Below are 16360 nucleotides of genomic sequence, written 5' to 3' on the forward strand. Positions count from 1 at the left end.
AAAAAAAAAAAAAAAAAAAAAAAAACCAAGAAAGAAAAGAAAATTAATTTGGGTCAATGCTTTTCCTGCATAATAATATTCATCTCACATACATTTGTTCACTAAATACTTGAGCACTTACTATGTGTAAGACTCTGTAATGAGTGCTAAAGATTCTTCAAAACAAAGCTCGCGCTGAGCTTACATTATAGCAAGAAAAAAGAACACTAAAGTAGATACCTATATGTTTGGATATTGATAGAAAAATAAACCTGAGTAAGAAGGCAGAGAATAATGGTAGAGTGCTATTTTAGGCAGGGGAAAACTTTTTTGAGGATAATCTAACCAAGTATTTGAAATATATGTAAGAGCAAGCTGTGCACATCTGGAGGGATGACATTCTAGGAAAGAAGGAACTGATGAGTGGAAGGATCTGGGATAAATATGCTTGGCATATTTAGGACACAACAGGGAGAGCCATGTCACTGAGTAGGGGTAAACAAGAGGAAGAGTAGTTGAAGATCATGCAGAGTGACACCAGGTTAGGTTGGGCATTGTGGGTTGTGATAAAGAGTTTGGAATTTAGTTTGAGTGAGGTGGGAAGCCAGTGGAAGCTTTGCACAGAGGAGCATTGAGATGATTTATGTTTTGAAGGAGTATTGGCCCTGTGTTGAGAATAAACTGGAAGGAGCCAGAGCAGATGCAGAGCATTAGAGGACTGGCTACAGAAGTCCAGGTGAGAGGTGATGGGTATTTGAGTAAGGACATTAGCAGAAGTGGTGAGTAGGAATGGGATTCTGAATGTTTTGAAAGCAGTTGTCAAGATTTGCTAAGGGAATAGAATGCTAAGATTTTTTTTTTTCAGAATGCTAAGTTTGAAGTAATTGTTAAGTGATGTTAGTGGAGATGTTGAGTAGATAGTTGTGTATGTAATTCTGGAGTTTTGTCAATAGAGATAAAATATACTTAGTTAAAGTTGCTCCTTAAGGAGTAGATAGAAAAGGGATTGGAGAACTAAGTCTTTTCTCCTCCAGTGCTGAAAACAGATAGGGATGACCTAGCAAAAAAGTTCGAGACAGCAGCAAGAGAGGGAAGGAGAGAATCAGTAGAGCATTATCCTGAGGTTAAATGAATCTTTTTTGGGGGGGGGCTTGGGGGGGATACCGGGGATCAAACTCAGGACCTTGTGCTTGTGAGGCAGGCAGTGGAATCACTGAGCTAAATCCGTGGCACCTGAGGTTAAATGAATAAATCATTTCATCAAGGGAGTTGCAAAGCTATATCTGATGCTGCCAACAGATCAAGAAAACCTGGCCATTGGTAAACTTCATAACGATTGTAGGGTTGTAGTGGAGATGAAAGGTTGCTTGGAGGGAGTAGGGGTGCATTAGACAACTGTATTTGGACAGAATAAATGTAGGTAATTCTTTGGATGTTTGCTCCAAGAAAGCAGAGAAATGGAACGGTAGCAGGAGTGATATAGCAGCATCAGAGGAGCATTTTATTTATCTTAGCTTGCTGATAAAACTAAAACAGTGATAGTTGTCTCAGCATGTCTGTATGCTAATGAGAAATAGTATTTATGGGGGAAGTGAGACCTGCAGAAAGGAGAACATACAATGCGTGAGTGAGGAGGACTTAGGTATGTGATCAGAGGTAACCTCCAGGGCACATTCAGGACATTTGGCTTTAGGTACAGAAATGGTCATCTGTTGAAACAGTAAGGAAGGCAGAAAATACAGATGAAGAGTTAGGTAGATTGGGAGTTTAGTAGAGAGAGTGGAAGGTTTTTTCCTGATCTTTTGCAATAAAATTTAAAGCACAGGGTTGGGGATGTGGCTCAGTGGCGGCGTGGCAGTCTGGCAAGCACAAGGTCCTGGGTTCGATCCCCAGTTTTAAAAAAAATATTCAAAGCAAAGTCACCAGCTGAGAGTGTGGGGTAAAGTATATTGCAGGTTAAATGACAAAAAGACTATGAAAAAAGCAGAAGAGTGATTAGACAAGAACATGTTGGATTACCAGGTTGGACTACCACAATTAAAGAGGGCCATTTAAGAGTTTGGGATGTGTGGTTATGTTTTTTCTAGTACATCCGGCTATATAGATGTGGGTAGGGAGCTGGATTTAGTTGAGACAGTTTGGTCAAGCACAGTGCAAGAAGAGCAATGGAGGATATATACAAAGGAGAGTAGCCAACAATGGGCGTGGGAGTCTGAAAATAAGAGGAAATGAGGATTTAATGGATGAGTGAAGAATAATGAAAGAGATGATGAGAACAGTGGCTTTTGGAGTTTTGATGAGGTTAGAGAATTATTAAAAATGTACAAGGCAGAATGAGTTACAAAAATCACAAATGGCAAGTAGGTGAATTGGGAGTTTGAAATTGAGAGTATGGAGGGGCTTTGTGGCATGACTGAGATAGGCTGAAAGATAGGAAATTAGAGGTAAGAGGCTGAAAAAACTAAGTGACCAGGTGTTGATAGGGGTAGATATTTAAATCATTAAACCTTATGATAGGAGTAGTGGAGTAAAGATAGACTGACAGTGATCCAGGAACTCCAATTTTCAGCAAGTGAGTGTTGAAGATGGGTGGAAAGGAATGGGGTAGTGAGTAGTATTTGGTTGTGTGGGGGTTGTGTTTGTTGGTTTGTTTTTTGTGCGATGAATTGAACTCAGGGCCTCAGGTATGCTAAGAACCCACTCACCACTGAGCTACATCTGTAGCCCATGAGTAGTACAGTCTAATACATGAGTTTCTAAGGAAGAATAAACGGGCTGGACGAGGCAGAGTGAAGAGAAACATCCACATGACCACCTCAGGCCTAGTGCTGTGTGGGTTGTAAGAGGGGGAAATGGCTACAACTCGGGACAGTGTTAACCAGGGAAGCAGTGTCCTTACAGGTCATCCAGGAAATGGGTACCACAAAAAAAATAAATGTCATCAGTGTGCTTGTATTCATATTTGGAATTTAATGCCAATAAAAAATGATGCTTAGATGAGTGTGTCATTTTGTGTAGAATCATTTTTTATAATCAAATTGAATAAATAAGTAGAATTATAATAAAGGCTATATATCATAATTATATGTATTGTTATAATTATATATTGTATTATTATTCTACTTATATATGCTTTAAGTGGAGATTAAAGCATCTTATTTAATAACTTGTCAACATCCCCAATTTCAGGTGTATTGTAAAGATCACTGGTGATGTGACAATATCATTTCCAAGTGGAATTATTAAGGTCTTCACTAGCAATCCGTCTCCGGCTGTGCTATGCTTCAGAGTGAAAAATATCAGCAGACTTGAGCAAATTCTTCCAAATGCACAACTTGTGTTCAGGTTTGTGTAAATGTTTTCCTTCTTTGAAAAAATTATCTATGACCTGCTGTCTTTATTTTGTTTTTGGTGGTAGTAATAGTTAATTTTAAACCATTTTGTATCATTCTGTCTTTCAGGAAAGCTTTTACAATGTTCCATTCTTGATCCTCTTATCTTAGTTTTCCCTTATCCTTCTTTTGGTTTCCACTGATCTTCCTCAGTTTACAAAATTTTTACATAGAGGCAAAGGAAAAACGATAAGTCAGGGAAAATAACAAAAATGTTTTTTGCACATGCAGTGATCCATCACAGTGTGATTCTAACACAAAAGATTTTTGGATGAACATGCAAGCTGTTACTCTCTACCTCAAGAAGCTATCCGAGCAAAATCCAGCTGCCTCTTACTATAATGTAGATGTATTAAAATATCAGGTGAGTGTTATGTCATTGTAAAATGCTAAATTAAAACATTAACAAATGGGAATTAGCATGTCACTAAATGAATAAATACGTCATAGCCAAATGAGGTTCATCGTAAGCATGCAGGGATTTTACAGAATTAGAAACTCTGTTAAGAGATGAGTAAATATTTTAACCAGCTTAAAAATTTTACCATCTATTTATAATTAAAATACTGAGTAAATATGAATACCCTTACCTGCATTAATCTTAATAACACCTGAAGCAATCAGTTAAGTCAGATATAACAAACATTCATTATTCCTTCAGTACCAACAGAACTGAAGGTTTTTCTAGATATGTCATCAGTATAGTTAAATAAGAGAATGAAATAAATGGTAATACACATTGGAAAAGTCACCAAATTAATCATTTGCATATGATATATTTCTAGAAAGCTCAGGAGAATCAAATGAAAAACTGTTGTGACATAGGAGAATTAAGTAACGTAGCCAGTTTAAAAATCAGTCTGAAAATTACTATGTAAAAGTTAGAAGATAGAGAAAAATACTCAGTAAAAAACAGGAAGAAATATACAGTGGAACATTTTTTCATGAACTTGATTCTTTCCATGATTCTAGTTGCAAATCAAGTTGGATGAGAACCAAATTAAAATTTAGCGGTTAGGTACAATATTGGCCTTATGAGGAAATTTGATTCTGTTAGCGTCCAGTTAGGGAATTGTGGAGAGAATTGCATTCATGAACTGAGGCACCACTGTAACATAATCTCTTGACTTGAATATATTTAGGAAGGAATATATTCATTTAATAAATTGATATATTTAGAAAAATAAAATTCATGTTACGAAAAGTATAATTGTCTCTGAACTCACTTATAAATTTAATGTAATCTGGATCAGAAACCCAGTAAAAGTATGTCCATATTTGTTTGGAGACTTGATAATCATTTTCACATTCTCAAAGAAAGTCAAGAATTGTAGCCCAGTATGGTGGCACATGCCTGTAATCCCAGCATTCTGGGAGGCTGAGGCAGGAGAATCACTGGGAGTTCAAGGCCAGCCTGGGCTACATAGTGAATTGAAACCTGGCCTGAATTACAGTGAGACCTTGTCTCAAAAAACAAAAAGAAAAAAAAAAAGAAACAAAAAGAAATGTTTTAAATAGTAAAATGAAGTAACCTTTTTGCTTTTATAGGAGTTCGTTAGAAGGTGACAGTATTTAGAATAGTTTGGATCTGTTATAGCAGTAGCTGGTCAGATGAATGGGACAGACTAAAGTATCCAGAAATAGATCTAATAATAAATATAAAATAATAAATAGAAAGTAGCACTTTAAGACATAATGGAAAAAAATAGTTTTTCAAAAGGTTTAATAACAAGTAGAATCATGCAGGGACTAAAATAAATTATGAATGAACATATATGTGTATGTGTGTCTGCATATATCTATACATCTATATACATAGACATATATATCCCTCATATATATGTCTTCCTCATATATATTCTTACCTGTTTAACAATTATTCAGGCTTATAACCAAGGCATGCTGTTCATGCTTACAACCTACAGCTTGGACTTAATGACACATTGTTTTTTGGGGGAGGGTATAGTTTTGTACATCTTGTTTATAGAGCCTCATTGTCCTTTTTTGGTATAATACACTTTGTTTATACAGTACCATAAGTTTTGCTGATTGTACTACAGTACTGTAGTTTTATATTGTTATACATTGCAGTACTGTATGTAAGAGCTATGGAAATAAAAGCAAAGTCATCAAGTTGGAGTTTCCTTTGACCATTCTTTTTTCTGAATATTATAAGGTACATACTATATACAATTCCTCATTTAGCAACCAGTTCACCAATTCATTTAGTGATCTATCCACAGGAATGGAATATGGTTGTTAGAGGGGTGTCTATATATATGTACATATGTGTACTATATATTTAGTATATACTTTAATATTGAAGTGTAGCAGACCTAAGTATAATCCAAAACCTGAAAGTTATATAAGCGAGTGAGATAATGAAAGTTTGTGCATAAAATATTTGTTTTTAAAAACCCTTAATCAGAATTCTGAAGGAATAGTATTTGCATTATATAGGAAAGACTAAAGGAGTTACCCCAAAGAACCCTTATAAATTAGTAAGTAAAATATGAATAACTCAGTAAACAGGTAACTTATGGAACTTATGGAAGTAACTTATGGTTGCTTCATGTCACTGAACAGTGAATATTAAAGTGATGAGATAATCAGTTTTAGTGCATCATATCACAGAAATGAGAAACAGCAATATGAATTAATAGAATGTTTCAGATATTTTGGGAAAGAAATGAAGTTCAATCCCTAACTCAAAATCTACACAAAGGCAATGGTATTAGATTGTTGGTTCGGTGTAACCTTTTAATTCAACACTTCCACTCTTTAATCTGTTCTTCAGATACTTAGTGCAGTATTGCTTAGGAACCAATATTCATCAGGAGAGGAAGGACTGGATTAAATGAATTAAAACTGATTAAAAACAATGAGATGGAGTCATGTTTGTATATACTTAAATAGTCAGGGAGGCTATGTCCCACTGAGTGGTACAGCGAGAAGGGATGGGTGAGGGTGTAGCTTAGCTATACATCACTTGCTCAATGTCCAAGGCCCTATGTTTCATCCCAGCACCATTAAAAAGCACCAAGAGATAAATTTCCTGATTTATATACTTCTGCATTGTTTGAACTTTTAGTAGAGTGAATGAATTAAAATGGCTTATCTCTAGAAAATAAGTGCTGTACTTAAAAAACGTTGCCATGCAAATTGACTTAAAGCTTATTACAAGATACTCATTTTTTCCTTCAATGAGCAGACATATATTATTCAGCGCTCCCTAATTGCTGGGAGTAGTACAGGGAGGCAATAAACATATTAATACTGTATGTTAGTAAATAAGTTGTATGGAGAAAGGGCATAAAGTAAGATAAGAAAGATTGAACATCTGTTTGTTTGTTAGTAAAGATTTGAACCGGAGTGGCCAAGGTAGCCTTTGAAATGGGTTGAAAAGGAGACATTTGAGCAAAAAGGTGAAGAAATGGAATTATTTTACTGACCATGGGTCATGTGATTTAAAATATTTGAAATATTCTAATTCCGGGCTTGTGGAACTGTATGGTCAACCTTCCTTTTTTTCTTATTTTAAATCTAAATTGTTGTAATTCATAAACATCTTAAAATACTATTTTGAATATTGAAAAGTTCTCAGATATTACACAAATAAGAATCACCAGATAACATGCCAGTTTCTGGGCATTGTCCTTCAGCTGTTGAGTCAGATTTTCTGCAGTTGGATCCCATGGAACACATTATAAACAAGTATATGGCAGTTTTGATGTTGGTCTTCCTGGGTCCATACACTAAGGTGACCCTTCTTCCTTTGATATGAGTCTGCTTTACTCTGCCTAGCAAAAGATAGTCCTGTTAGATAGTTTTGATTCTGTAAACTCTTATGTGCAAATATCTTTATCATGAGTGTGACTTTTTCAGACCAATGACAATTTTTTTCGTTTGTTTTTCTTTCTTCAAAGGTATCATCAAATGGCATTCAGTCTACTCCTTTGAATCTGGCAACATATTGGAAATGTAGTGCCAGTACCACAGATCTTAGAGTGGATTATAAATATAATCCAGAAGCTATGATGGCTCCTAGTGTGCTTTCCAATATACAGGTGGTAGTACCAGTGGATGGAGGAGTCACAAATATGCAGTCTCTTCCCCCTGCAGTATGGTAAATAAATATATTTGTGAATTCATGCCACATTTCTGTTTCAGTCCTCAACTTTTAAACCCAAGTTCTAAAAGGTGTAATTTTGAAAAGTTGTAGTGCATTTTTGTGTAGAAGCCATGCTATAAAAGTTGCTATTCATTTTACTAGTCAAACTACAGTAGCCTTGGTCCACAGTAAACAAAACTAGTTTAACACTAAGTACCACCAGATGTGAATGGTTCTTTACTAACTTTCCCCTAAACAAATTGCTTAACCTCTTAAAACAAATGATAATAATTATTTTTAAATATAGCATCTGGCATATTTGTAGGAGCACCTATTATTAGTGTTCAGTATTATTAGAACTCCTGTCTCTTAACTGCCTCCCTTGTTCCCTCTCGTAATACTAGTATACACTCTTAACAGCTCTTGGTATTTGCTCCATCATTTCATAACAATGCTTTTCTTGACTAATTAAGATACTGAACCACATATACATGTTTTCCTTTTCCTGACCAGTACAAATGAGGGGAGTCCTATAATTTGGTAAAACTTCCATTAACTGAGAAAAATGCGGCATTTTACTTAATGCTATATCAAACACATTTTTACCAAGTCACACTGTTTATTTAAACTGAGTGCCATAGGTATAGTAAAAATATTTTAATGCATTTATTTTGGAGTGCTCATCCATGTCTAAAGTACTATATTAGACACTTAATCTGAAGATATTTATCATTACAGGAATGCAGAACAAATGAAAGCCTTTTGGAAATTGTCTGGTATTTCAGAAAAATCAGAAAATGGAGGTAAGTGTATGCATGCTTTTTATTTACAATGTGATATCACTGAAAATGGATTTCTCTTTCCTTTCCCCTCGCCTCAGTGCTGGATATCAAACCCAGAGTCTCTTACATGCTATGCAAGCATTTTACCATTGCTATACCCACAGCCTCTTTGCTTTTCTGAGGTATATTTATGGAGTTTTCTTCCTACAACTTTATGCCTTCAGTTCTAGAATTGACCACTAGGTGGAAGTTAATACCTTATATAAGAATAGACTAGCTAAAATCCAGGCATTTTTCCTTTCTAGATTAAAAAAGCTCTCTGCAAGAAAATGAACTTGTTTTGCTACTTTATAAATGTATAAATGTTTTTATTTAAGTTCCAACATTGAGAAAAATACCTAATGAAATAAATTTAGAGTAATAGAATTGTCTCTCTGAGGTAAGTAACCTCATAACTAATTGAAACTGATTTAACACATTGTTTAATTCATTCTGTTAATGATGTCCTCCTGGTCCCCAAGAAACTGTATTACAGAAGCTTCCAAGCTTTAAAAAGCCACCTCTCTACTCACATCTTGCTAAAAGGACCCTTCTGGTCATTTCCCCCATTAGAACTAACATCACCAGTCTTTAATTCTGTGATTACATTTTAAGGAGAAGCAAGTTAATTGCCTCCTACTAAGCCTGCACCTTTTTGTGTTTACAATGCAAAAGAAAAAGTCTCTGCTAGTTGTTATCCCTTATATCGCCCCTTACTCAACTTAAAATTAGTACGTAATTCGCAGGACAGTTAAGACTTTAATAGTAGATGGTCTCATTTTCTCTTAATTAAAAAAGAAATATCCTGCATCCCTTTGAATGCCTAATTAGCCTGCAGTAATTTCTCTCCACTAGTGTCGTTTGCTTTTGCTTTTCTTTTTTTTTTTTATGCTTTTGCTTTTCCATCTATTCAATATTTTTGAACATTTTGAGCATATAGTAGTATCAGTTTTTCCTAATAGTTATATGTAAAAGACCATGAATACTTATATTATCTGTGCATTTATATCTATTATGAGGAATCAGACTTTTACTAACTGAACCATACTTTGGGTGAAATAACCAAGCTAATCTACAGTTCCTTTTTGATCTTTGATACTTAAAGGTTACTAGTTTTAAGGTGGTCAGCTGAATTGATTTATACCCTAGCAATATGGCATTGTGGAAATCATGTTGAAATTCCTAGTTTAAACTGGAAGTAAATAAGAAATCCTACTTACATTGACAATTTAAAAACAGCTAATAAGGAAGAGCATCTTTCTCTATTTAATGAAAGTATACTGTAATTATAAATTCTTTTTTTTTTAATTTTATTGAGTTTATTGGTACATTTTAGGGATACAGTACAGTTACATTCATTGTTGGGATCATGTACCTTTACATGGCAAGTCTTGATTCTCATTTTTTCCCCTTACCTCTGCCCTCCCTTCACCCCCTCCTCCCCTCCCCATCTACAAACACTTTATTTTCATCTTTTCATTCTCTCACATTTTTTTCTTTTCCCTTTTTGTTCTTCCCCTACGCATCACACCTTCCCTACACCTTTAGCTCCTTTCTTCAAATTTCTAAATGTCAGTAATCTTATTAGAATCTTATGCATTGTTGCAGAATATTCACACCAGGGAAACTATTTGGTATTTACACATGTGGGACTTATTTATTTCACTTAGGAGTATATCTTCAATATGTATCCATTTTCCTATGAATGAATCTATTCTCTCGCTCTTTATGGCTGAGTAATATTCCATTTTATAGAAAAACCACAACTTCTTTATCCAGTTTCCAACGGATGGGCAAATAGGTTGTTTCCAAGATTTAGCTATTACAAACTGTGCCGCTATAAACATGGGTGCACATACTTCTCTGTGATATGATTCTTTTAGTTCTCTTGGAAAGATACCCAACAGAGGGATGGCTGGGTCAAATGGAACCTCCAGTCCAAGCTCTTTGAGGTATCTCCATATTGATTTCCATAGTGGTTGCACTAGTCTGCACTCCCACCAACAATGGAGGAGGGTTCCTTTCTCCCCACAACCCCGCCAACATTTGTTATTGTGTGATTTCTTGATAGCAGCCATTCTTTGTGGGGTGAGGTGGAATCTCAGTGTTGTTTTCATCTGCATCTCTCGAATGACCAGTGATGTGGAACATTTTTTCATATATTTTCTTGCTGCTTTCACTTCTTTGTATGAGAAATGTCTGTTCATTTCGGATGCCCATTTTTGGATCGGGTCTTTATATTTGGGGGGACTGATTGTTTTGAGTTCTTTATATATCCTTGATAATAGTCCTTTGTCTGAGGTACAGCTGGTAAAAATTTTTTCCCACATTGTAGATTGTCTCTTAGTTCTGCTAATGGTTTCTTTTGAAGTACAGAAGCTTTTTAGTAAGATGAGATCCCAGTTGTTGATTCTTTCTGCTAGTTCCCGTGCTACTGAGGATTTGTTCATAAAGTCTTTTCCTATACCAATGTCTTCCAGAGTTCTGCCTAACTTACTTTCCAGCAAGTTTAATGTTTCTGTTTTAATATTTAGATCTTTAATCCATTTGGATTTTAATTTAGTGCATGGCGAAAGATAAGGGTCTAATTTTAATCTGTGGCAGGTTGATATCCAGTTTTTCCAACACCATTTATTAAAGAGGCTATCTTTCCTCCACTGAGGATGGTGAGCTCCTTTGTCAAAGATGAGGTAGCTGAGTACATCTGCATTTGTTTTTGTGTCTTCCAGTCTGTTCCATTGATCCTCAGGCCTATTTCTTTGCCAGTACCATGCTGTTTTTATCACAGTGGCTTTGTAGTATAGTTTCAAATTGGGAATTGTTACACCTGGTGCCATGTGACTGTTGCCTATAATGGCTTTTGCTATTCTAGGTCTCTTGTGGTTCCAAATGAATTTTTGGATTCTTTTTTCTAGTTCTGTGAAATATAGTGTTGGAATTTCAATTGGCATTGCATTGAATGTATATAGCAGTTTTGGTAGTATGGCCATTTTCACTATGTTGATTCTTCCTGCCCAGGAGCAGGGGACATCTTTCCATTTTTTTATATCCTCTTCGATTTCTTTTTTCAGAGTGCTGTAGTTTTCATTGTAGAGATCTTTTGTTTCTTTTGTTAGATTGATTCCTAGATACTTCATTTTTTGGGATGCTATTGTAATAGGAATAAATTCTTAACTAAGAACGGGACTTGTTCTCTCAAAAATAAGATCTAATTTTTTGACCATATATTTTAATAGTTTCCCTCTACTATTAGGTATCAGATGTAACTGTGTGAGGAAATAAAAAATTTACAAATAATGGTTTTGATGTGGTTAGTTGAGCCTTTGCATATAAATATTCAACTCCAAATACTGTAAAATGCAAATCTGTTTTTTTCTGGCACTATTCATAGAAAAGGGACAGGAAATAATTCCAAAGTTTAAGGACTGCCACGGTGGCTGCTTTATGCACATAAGCAGAACTTTGACAGAACTTGATTGCTTGTTAAGACTGGACATTGGTTAAGAATTAAGCAGTAGTTCATCTCCACTCTGATGTGTGCTACCAGGCATAGTGGTGTTGTTCAACCCTGCTCTGTAGTGCTAAACTTCTCTATAGGGGTTCACATGGTCTTTCTCTTGTTATCCAGCAGTTCCGTGCAGTTGCCCTAACCAGAAACTTTCTAGACTCCTACTTCTTTCTTACCTTTTAATTCCAACTCCTAGCTATCTTTCAGTTGCATTCCGTTCTTTCCTTTCCCTGGCCCTAGTTCAAATCCCCTTCTGTCACCTAGAACGATCCTAAACTGTTTCATTGAGTTGGACTCCAGACTTTTCATCTTGCCCCTCCTCTCCTTTCTAGGACACTAATCTGAGAGATTCTTGTCTTCCATCTCTTGGGTTATTCCCTGTATTTATATCTTACATTTATTAACAGGGCCTGGTCCTTGGTGGTCTTTTCTGCTGCTATTTCTATGTGTGTCTGTTGTCCAGCTATTCTGGTATAGATGGAGTTGTCAATACATCGTGCTGGCATAAGTTCCCAGTCTCTGTGTATGTAGTTACTTATGCATTAAATACACACCATCATCACCAGCACCACCTACAGTTTTCGGTAGAGATCTGTGTTATTGTGCCTACAGCTCCTGAGAGCTCCTTCACAGCATTTATCATATTATTACTATTTTACTGTATGCCATGCATACAGATGAGCTAACTAAATGTTTCTATCAAAAAGAAAGGGCTTCTGAGATATGTAAGGCATAATGTCAGACCACAAAAATTTTAAAAAGAAAAATAAATAGAAAATAAGTAACGTTAACCAACTCTTCCCAACAGTAGCTACTTTTTCCTCTTTGCCTATCTCTTCCCCATGATCTGGTACTCAGCTGTTATTTCTTCTGTACTCTGTCCTGGGCTGCGTCCCTTCCAGGATTTCCCTCTCATCAATTCCTTTTCTTTTTGATCCACTTCAACATGAGAGTAAACACCTCTAAAGATTACTATTCAGTAAAAGAAAAGGATGGATTAGGATTACATATTTAATGAAAATTTAGATTCACTGAACAAAACCTGATATTTAAAGTAGTGGCTTGTTCACTATACACATCTCATGAATTTAACATAGAACTGATATAATTTAGGGTCTATGCTCATTTGATTTTATTTGGTATGCTGTATATTTTACCCCATGTAATTTCTTTATTCTTTTCTTTATAGGTTCTGGGTCCCTCAGAGCAAAATTTGATCTTTCAGAAGGTCCCAGTAAGCCTGCAACACTTGCAGTACAATTCCTCAGCGAGGGAAGTACCCTCTCAGGAGTTGATATTGAACTTGTTGGCACTGGCTATAGACTTTCCTTAGTAAAGAAGCGGTTTGCCACTGGTAAGTTAGGAGATTTTTAACTTTTTAATATGCATAGGAAACATTTGTACTCTTAACATTTGCTGAACAACTGTCCAGTACTTCATAATCTAAAGGCATGACAAAGAAATTTTTGGCTTTTGGTATAAAGTGTCTAATTGGAGACACAGCTGGTAGGGAGAGTTCCCATGGTTGTCATAGCTGAACACCTGTGATATGAGTTTAATGTATTATAAACAGCAGATGGGAAGTGAGAAATGTATATTTGAAACAGTAATTGCAAAGGTCTGCTTGTTTTTCAGGACGATACTTGGCAGATTGTTGATCATCCTGGGAAAGTGGTGGCTCGAGCGAGCAGTACAAACCTGCCATTCTGCATTACCTGTTCTTTCCAAACACTATTCTAACTTGTATGTTGTCTTTCAAACTTAGTTATATTTGAGAACTGACTACAAACATTAAATCGCACTTTTAAAGTGAGTCATTAAAGGAAATAGCACTGAAATGATTTTTTACACTGCAAATGATCAAATGCAATATTCAGGAACGTATTTCTTCATATTCTTGATAAAAATGAAGCTTTCATAGCTGAAAATTTAAATTATCTTCAGTGTCTATGTTGAAGAAAGGGAGTTATAGTGTAACGTCAGGCCTAAAATTTCAGGAGAGCAAGCACAAAATTATTTAGCTTTCCATAAGTTTAGAGTCACAAAAATTTTGAGATTTCATAAGTTTGATCTTGAATGGATACAATGTGAATTCTACGTTTTAGATGATGTTAACTAAGAGCACTCAATCAGATTGAGTTATGTGCCATAATCAGAGCGCAGAGTCCATGAGGTATGCAAAAAATATATAATTTGATTCTCATAAACATATTAATAAAGTGTAAATGGTGTTTTATATGATTTTTTAAAAAATTCTCAAGTGCAATGTGTTTTAAAATAAGCTTGCAAAAAGCAGAGAATTTACTTCTGCAGTTAATTAACTTTATAGAAGTGATTGTTTTGATGATTAATGCTGTAGATTTAATTTATTTTTATATGGATTGCATAATATGTGCCTTTTAAAAACAATAACAGAAACCAGAAATGTGCCTATCTAGTTTTTGTGCATTAATGTGCCTCACTTTTTTTCTCACAGTCTGAATCTTCTATTCAGAATCTTACAGTGGTCAAATAGTTTTTGCAGGACATTTGCAATTTTTGTGAATACTTTTGACCTGCATTTGGGAGGGGGAATTCAGAATAACTAAAGGATAGTTTATATTTAAGAACCTTGGCTCACTTCTTTAGTGGTACACTGTAACCACCAAAAAGAAACCTAATGGTTTATGTTTACTGGTGAAAAAAATTACTTTCAGATATTTGACATTAACCTCATCAAAAGTAAGACAAATTCTGAAAAACTGTGATGGCAAATTGGTAACTGGTGTCTTAACTCTCAGTTTAACATCATTTCCCTTGTCTTTATTTGTCATTGAAAATTTATACATTTACTAATTATGTTGTGAAGCATGAGTTCTGTAGTATTTTCTGAGAAATACTTTTTTTTTTTGGTACCAGGGATTGAATTCAGAACCTTGCTGCCTGCAAGGCAGGTGCAGTGCCACTGAGCTAAATCCTTGGCCTCCCCAAAAATGAATTTGGCAGTGGGGGAGAAATACTGTTTTTTGTTTCATTTCAACAGAAAAATTACCAATTTGTATGTTATTGTTATTCTATTTTTACTATATGGTAAAAATAGGTAAATTATTTAAAGTGATAGATTAAGCTAAGCATTTCTTAAAATGGGCTACACATTCTAAATAGTGCAAAGCCTAACTTTGTAGCAAATTCTGATTAAAGAAATGACATATTTTAGTCAAAAGTTTCATAATCTAGAAGTGGGAATTATTTATGATGATAAATACCAGTCTTCATTTTACATCATTGAAGTGATAACTTGTGTTACATGAGATAATTTATATAAACCACTAATTGTTTTGTTGTGCTTTACAGAAAATAAAACCCCTATTCCTAGACATTTATGTAATGTCTTGCTATACTAAATATAGCAAAAAATTCACTCCTTTGCAATATATAACACAGCATTTGTATTTTTATATATTCAATGTTAGCCCAGTTCTAAATTTAGATTTGACTAGAGCAATACCTAAGACAATTTTCTAAAATGTTAGTCTGTACTAAATAGCAAAATTAGAATTTCTAATTCTTATATTAATCTCTTTTAAATGCCAATTACAGGCTTTACTGGAATTTTAACTATAAATCTGCCTTGCAATCAAACTGCTTTTATCGTGCAGTTAATATTTTATTCTTGGAATTCAGACTCTGTTACACTCACCATGTTTTTAAAAATTCAAGTATTACCTAAAAACATGCAAATTAGTGAAATGGTTAAACTTCTGCACTTTGTTAATTACCACAGTCTTCATACCAAGTGTTGATACATAAATTTATATTGGATATAGGTTACAATTTTGAAGCCATACAAGTTTTATTGATTTTTTCATTTACAAGTACACTAATAGTGTAAAAAATACCAGTAGATTTTCAGTGGGAAATGTATCTAGCAAGCTGGTTCTTGCTTATGTATAGTGGTAAAACTTTGTAGCTGTCTCTTTAACCAGGAATTTGTAAACACAGAACTCCTACCAAGTGTTTTTACTACTTTGGGTTGTAATTAGAACAATGCATATCTATCTTCCAAAATTTTGTAAATTTTTTTGATTTTTCATAAAATGTAAATTTTACATAAAAGTTGTACCCTAATAAACATATAATATATAATTTATCAGTTGGCTTGTGTGTCTTGCATCCTTATTGATAGTTGATGTATGTCATTTTCTTTAGGACAGTGCAACCTGGGCAAGGAATGAGTAATTAGGTTTGAACTTTATACCAGTAACAGATTGAACTATTAACTTTCATTGGTCATAAAGAAAAACTTCATTGGAGTATGTCATTAAAATGCCAGAATTATTTTTCAAGGGATTATTATACACATTTAAATTTATGTTAAAAAATAAAAATTTTAAAAAATAATTGATGTTAAGTTTTAGCAAAGACTTTCTTCTTGACCAATTACTTAGAGATACAATCTCACACAATTTAAAAATCATAATATTCCAAAGATGTAATCAAGAGCATCAAGCCTGCATGTTGGCTTTAAAGGGGAGCAAAAAAGAAAATAAAAGAATTATTTATCCTAAAT

At 34.6% G+C, this 16360-nt stretch overlaps 1 protein-coding gene across 1 annotated transcript in view; it reads left to right on the plus strand.

The window, feature by feature from the left end:
• Fcho2 (FCH and mu domain containing endocytic adaptor 2) overlaps positions 1–15757 on the plus strand; it is a 106370-nt gene extending 90613 nt beyond the window's left edge. The window contains exons 21-26 of the mRNA XM_010637338.3: positions 3169–3324; positions 3603–3735; positions 7298–7497; positions 8221–8285; positions 13001–13165; positions 13447–15757. Coding sequence (XP_010635640.1) covers positions 3169–3324; positions 3603–3735; positions 7298–7497; positions 8221–8285; positions 13001–13165; positions 13447–13469 — 742 coding nt within the window. The 3' untranslated portion in view covers positions 13470–15757. The remainder of the gene's footprint in view (positions 1–3168; positions 3325–3602; positions 3736–7297; positions 7498–8220; positions 8286–13000; positions 13166–13446) is intronic.
• Positions 15758–16360: the final 603 nt, after the last annotated feature.

This window comes from Fukomys damarensis, unplaced genomic scaffold (assembly GCF_012274545.1).
Source record: "Fukomys damarensis isolate Sample0158 unplaced genomic scaffold, DMR_v1.0_HiC HiC_scaffold_1, whole genome shotgun sequence".
Classification (NCBI taxonomy): Eukaryota; Metazoa; Chordata; class Mammalia; order Rodentia; family Bathyergidae; genus Fukomys; species Fukomys damarensis.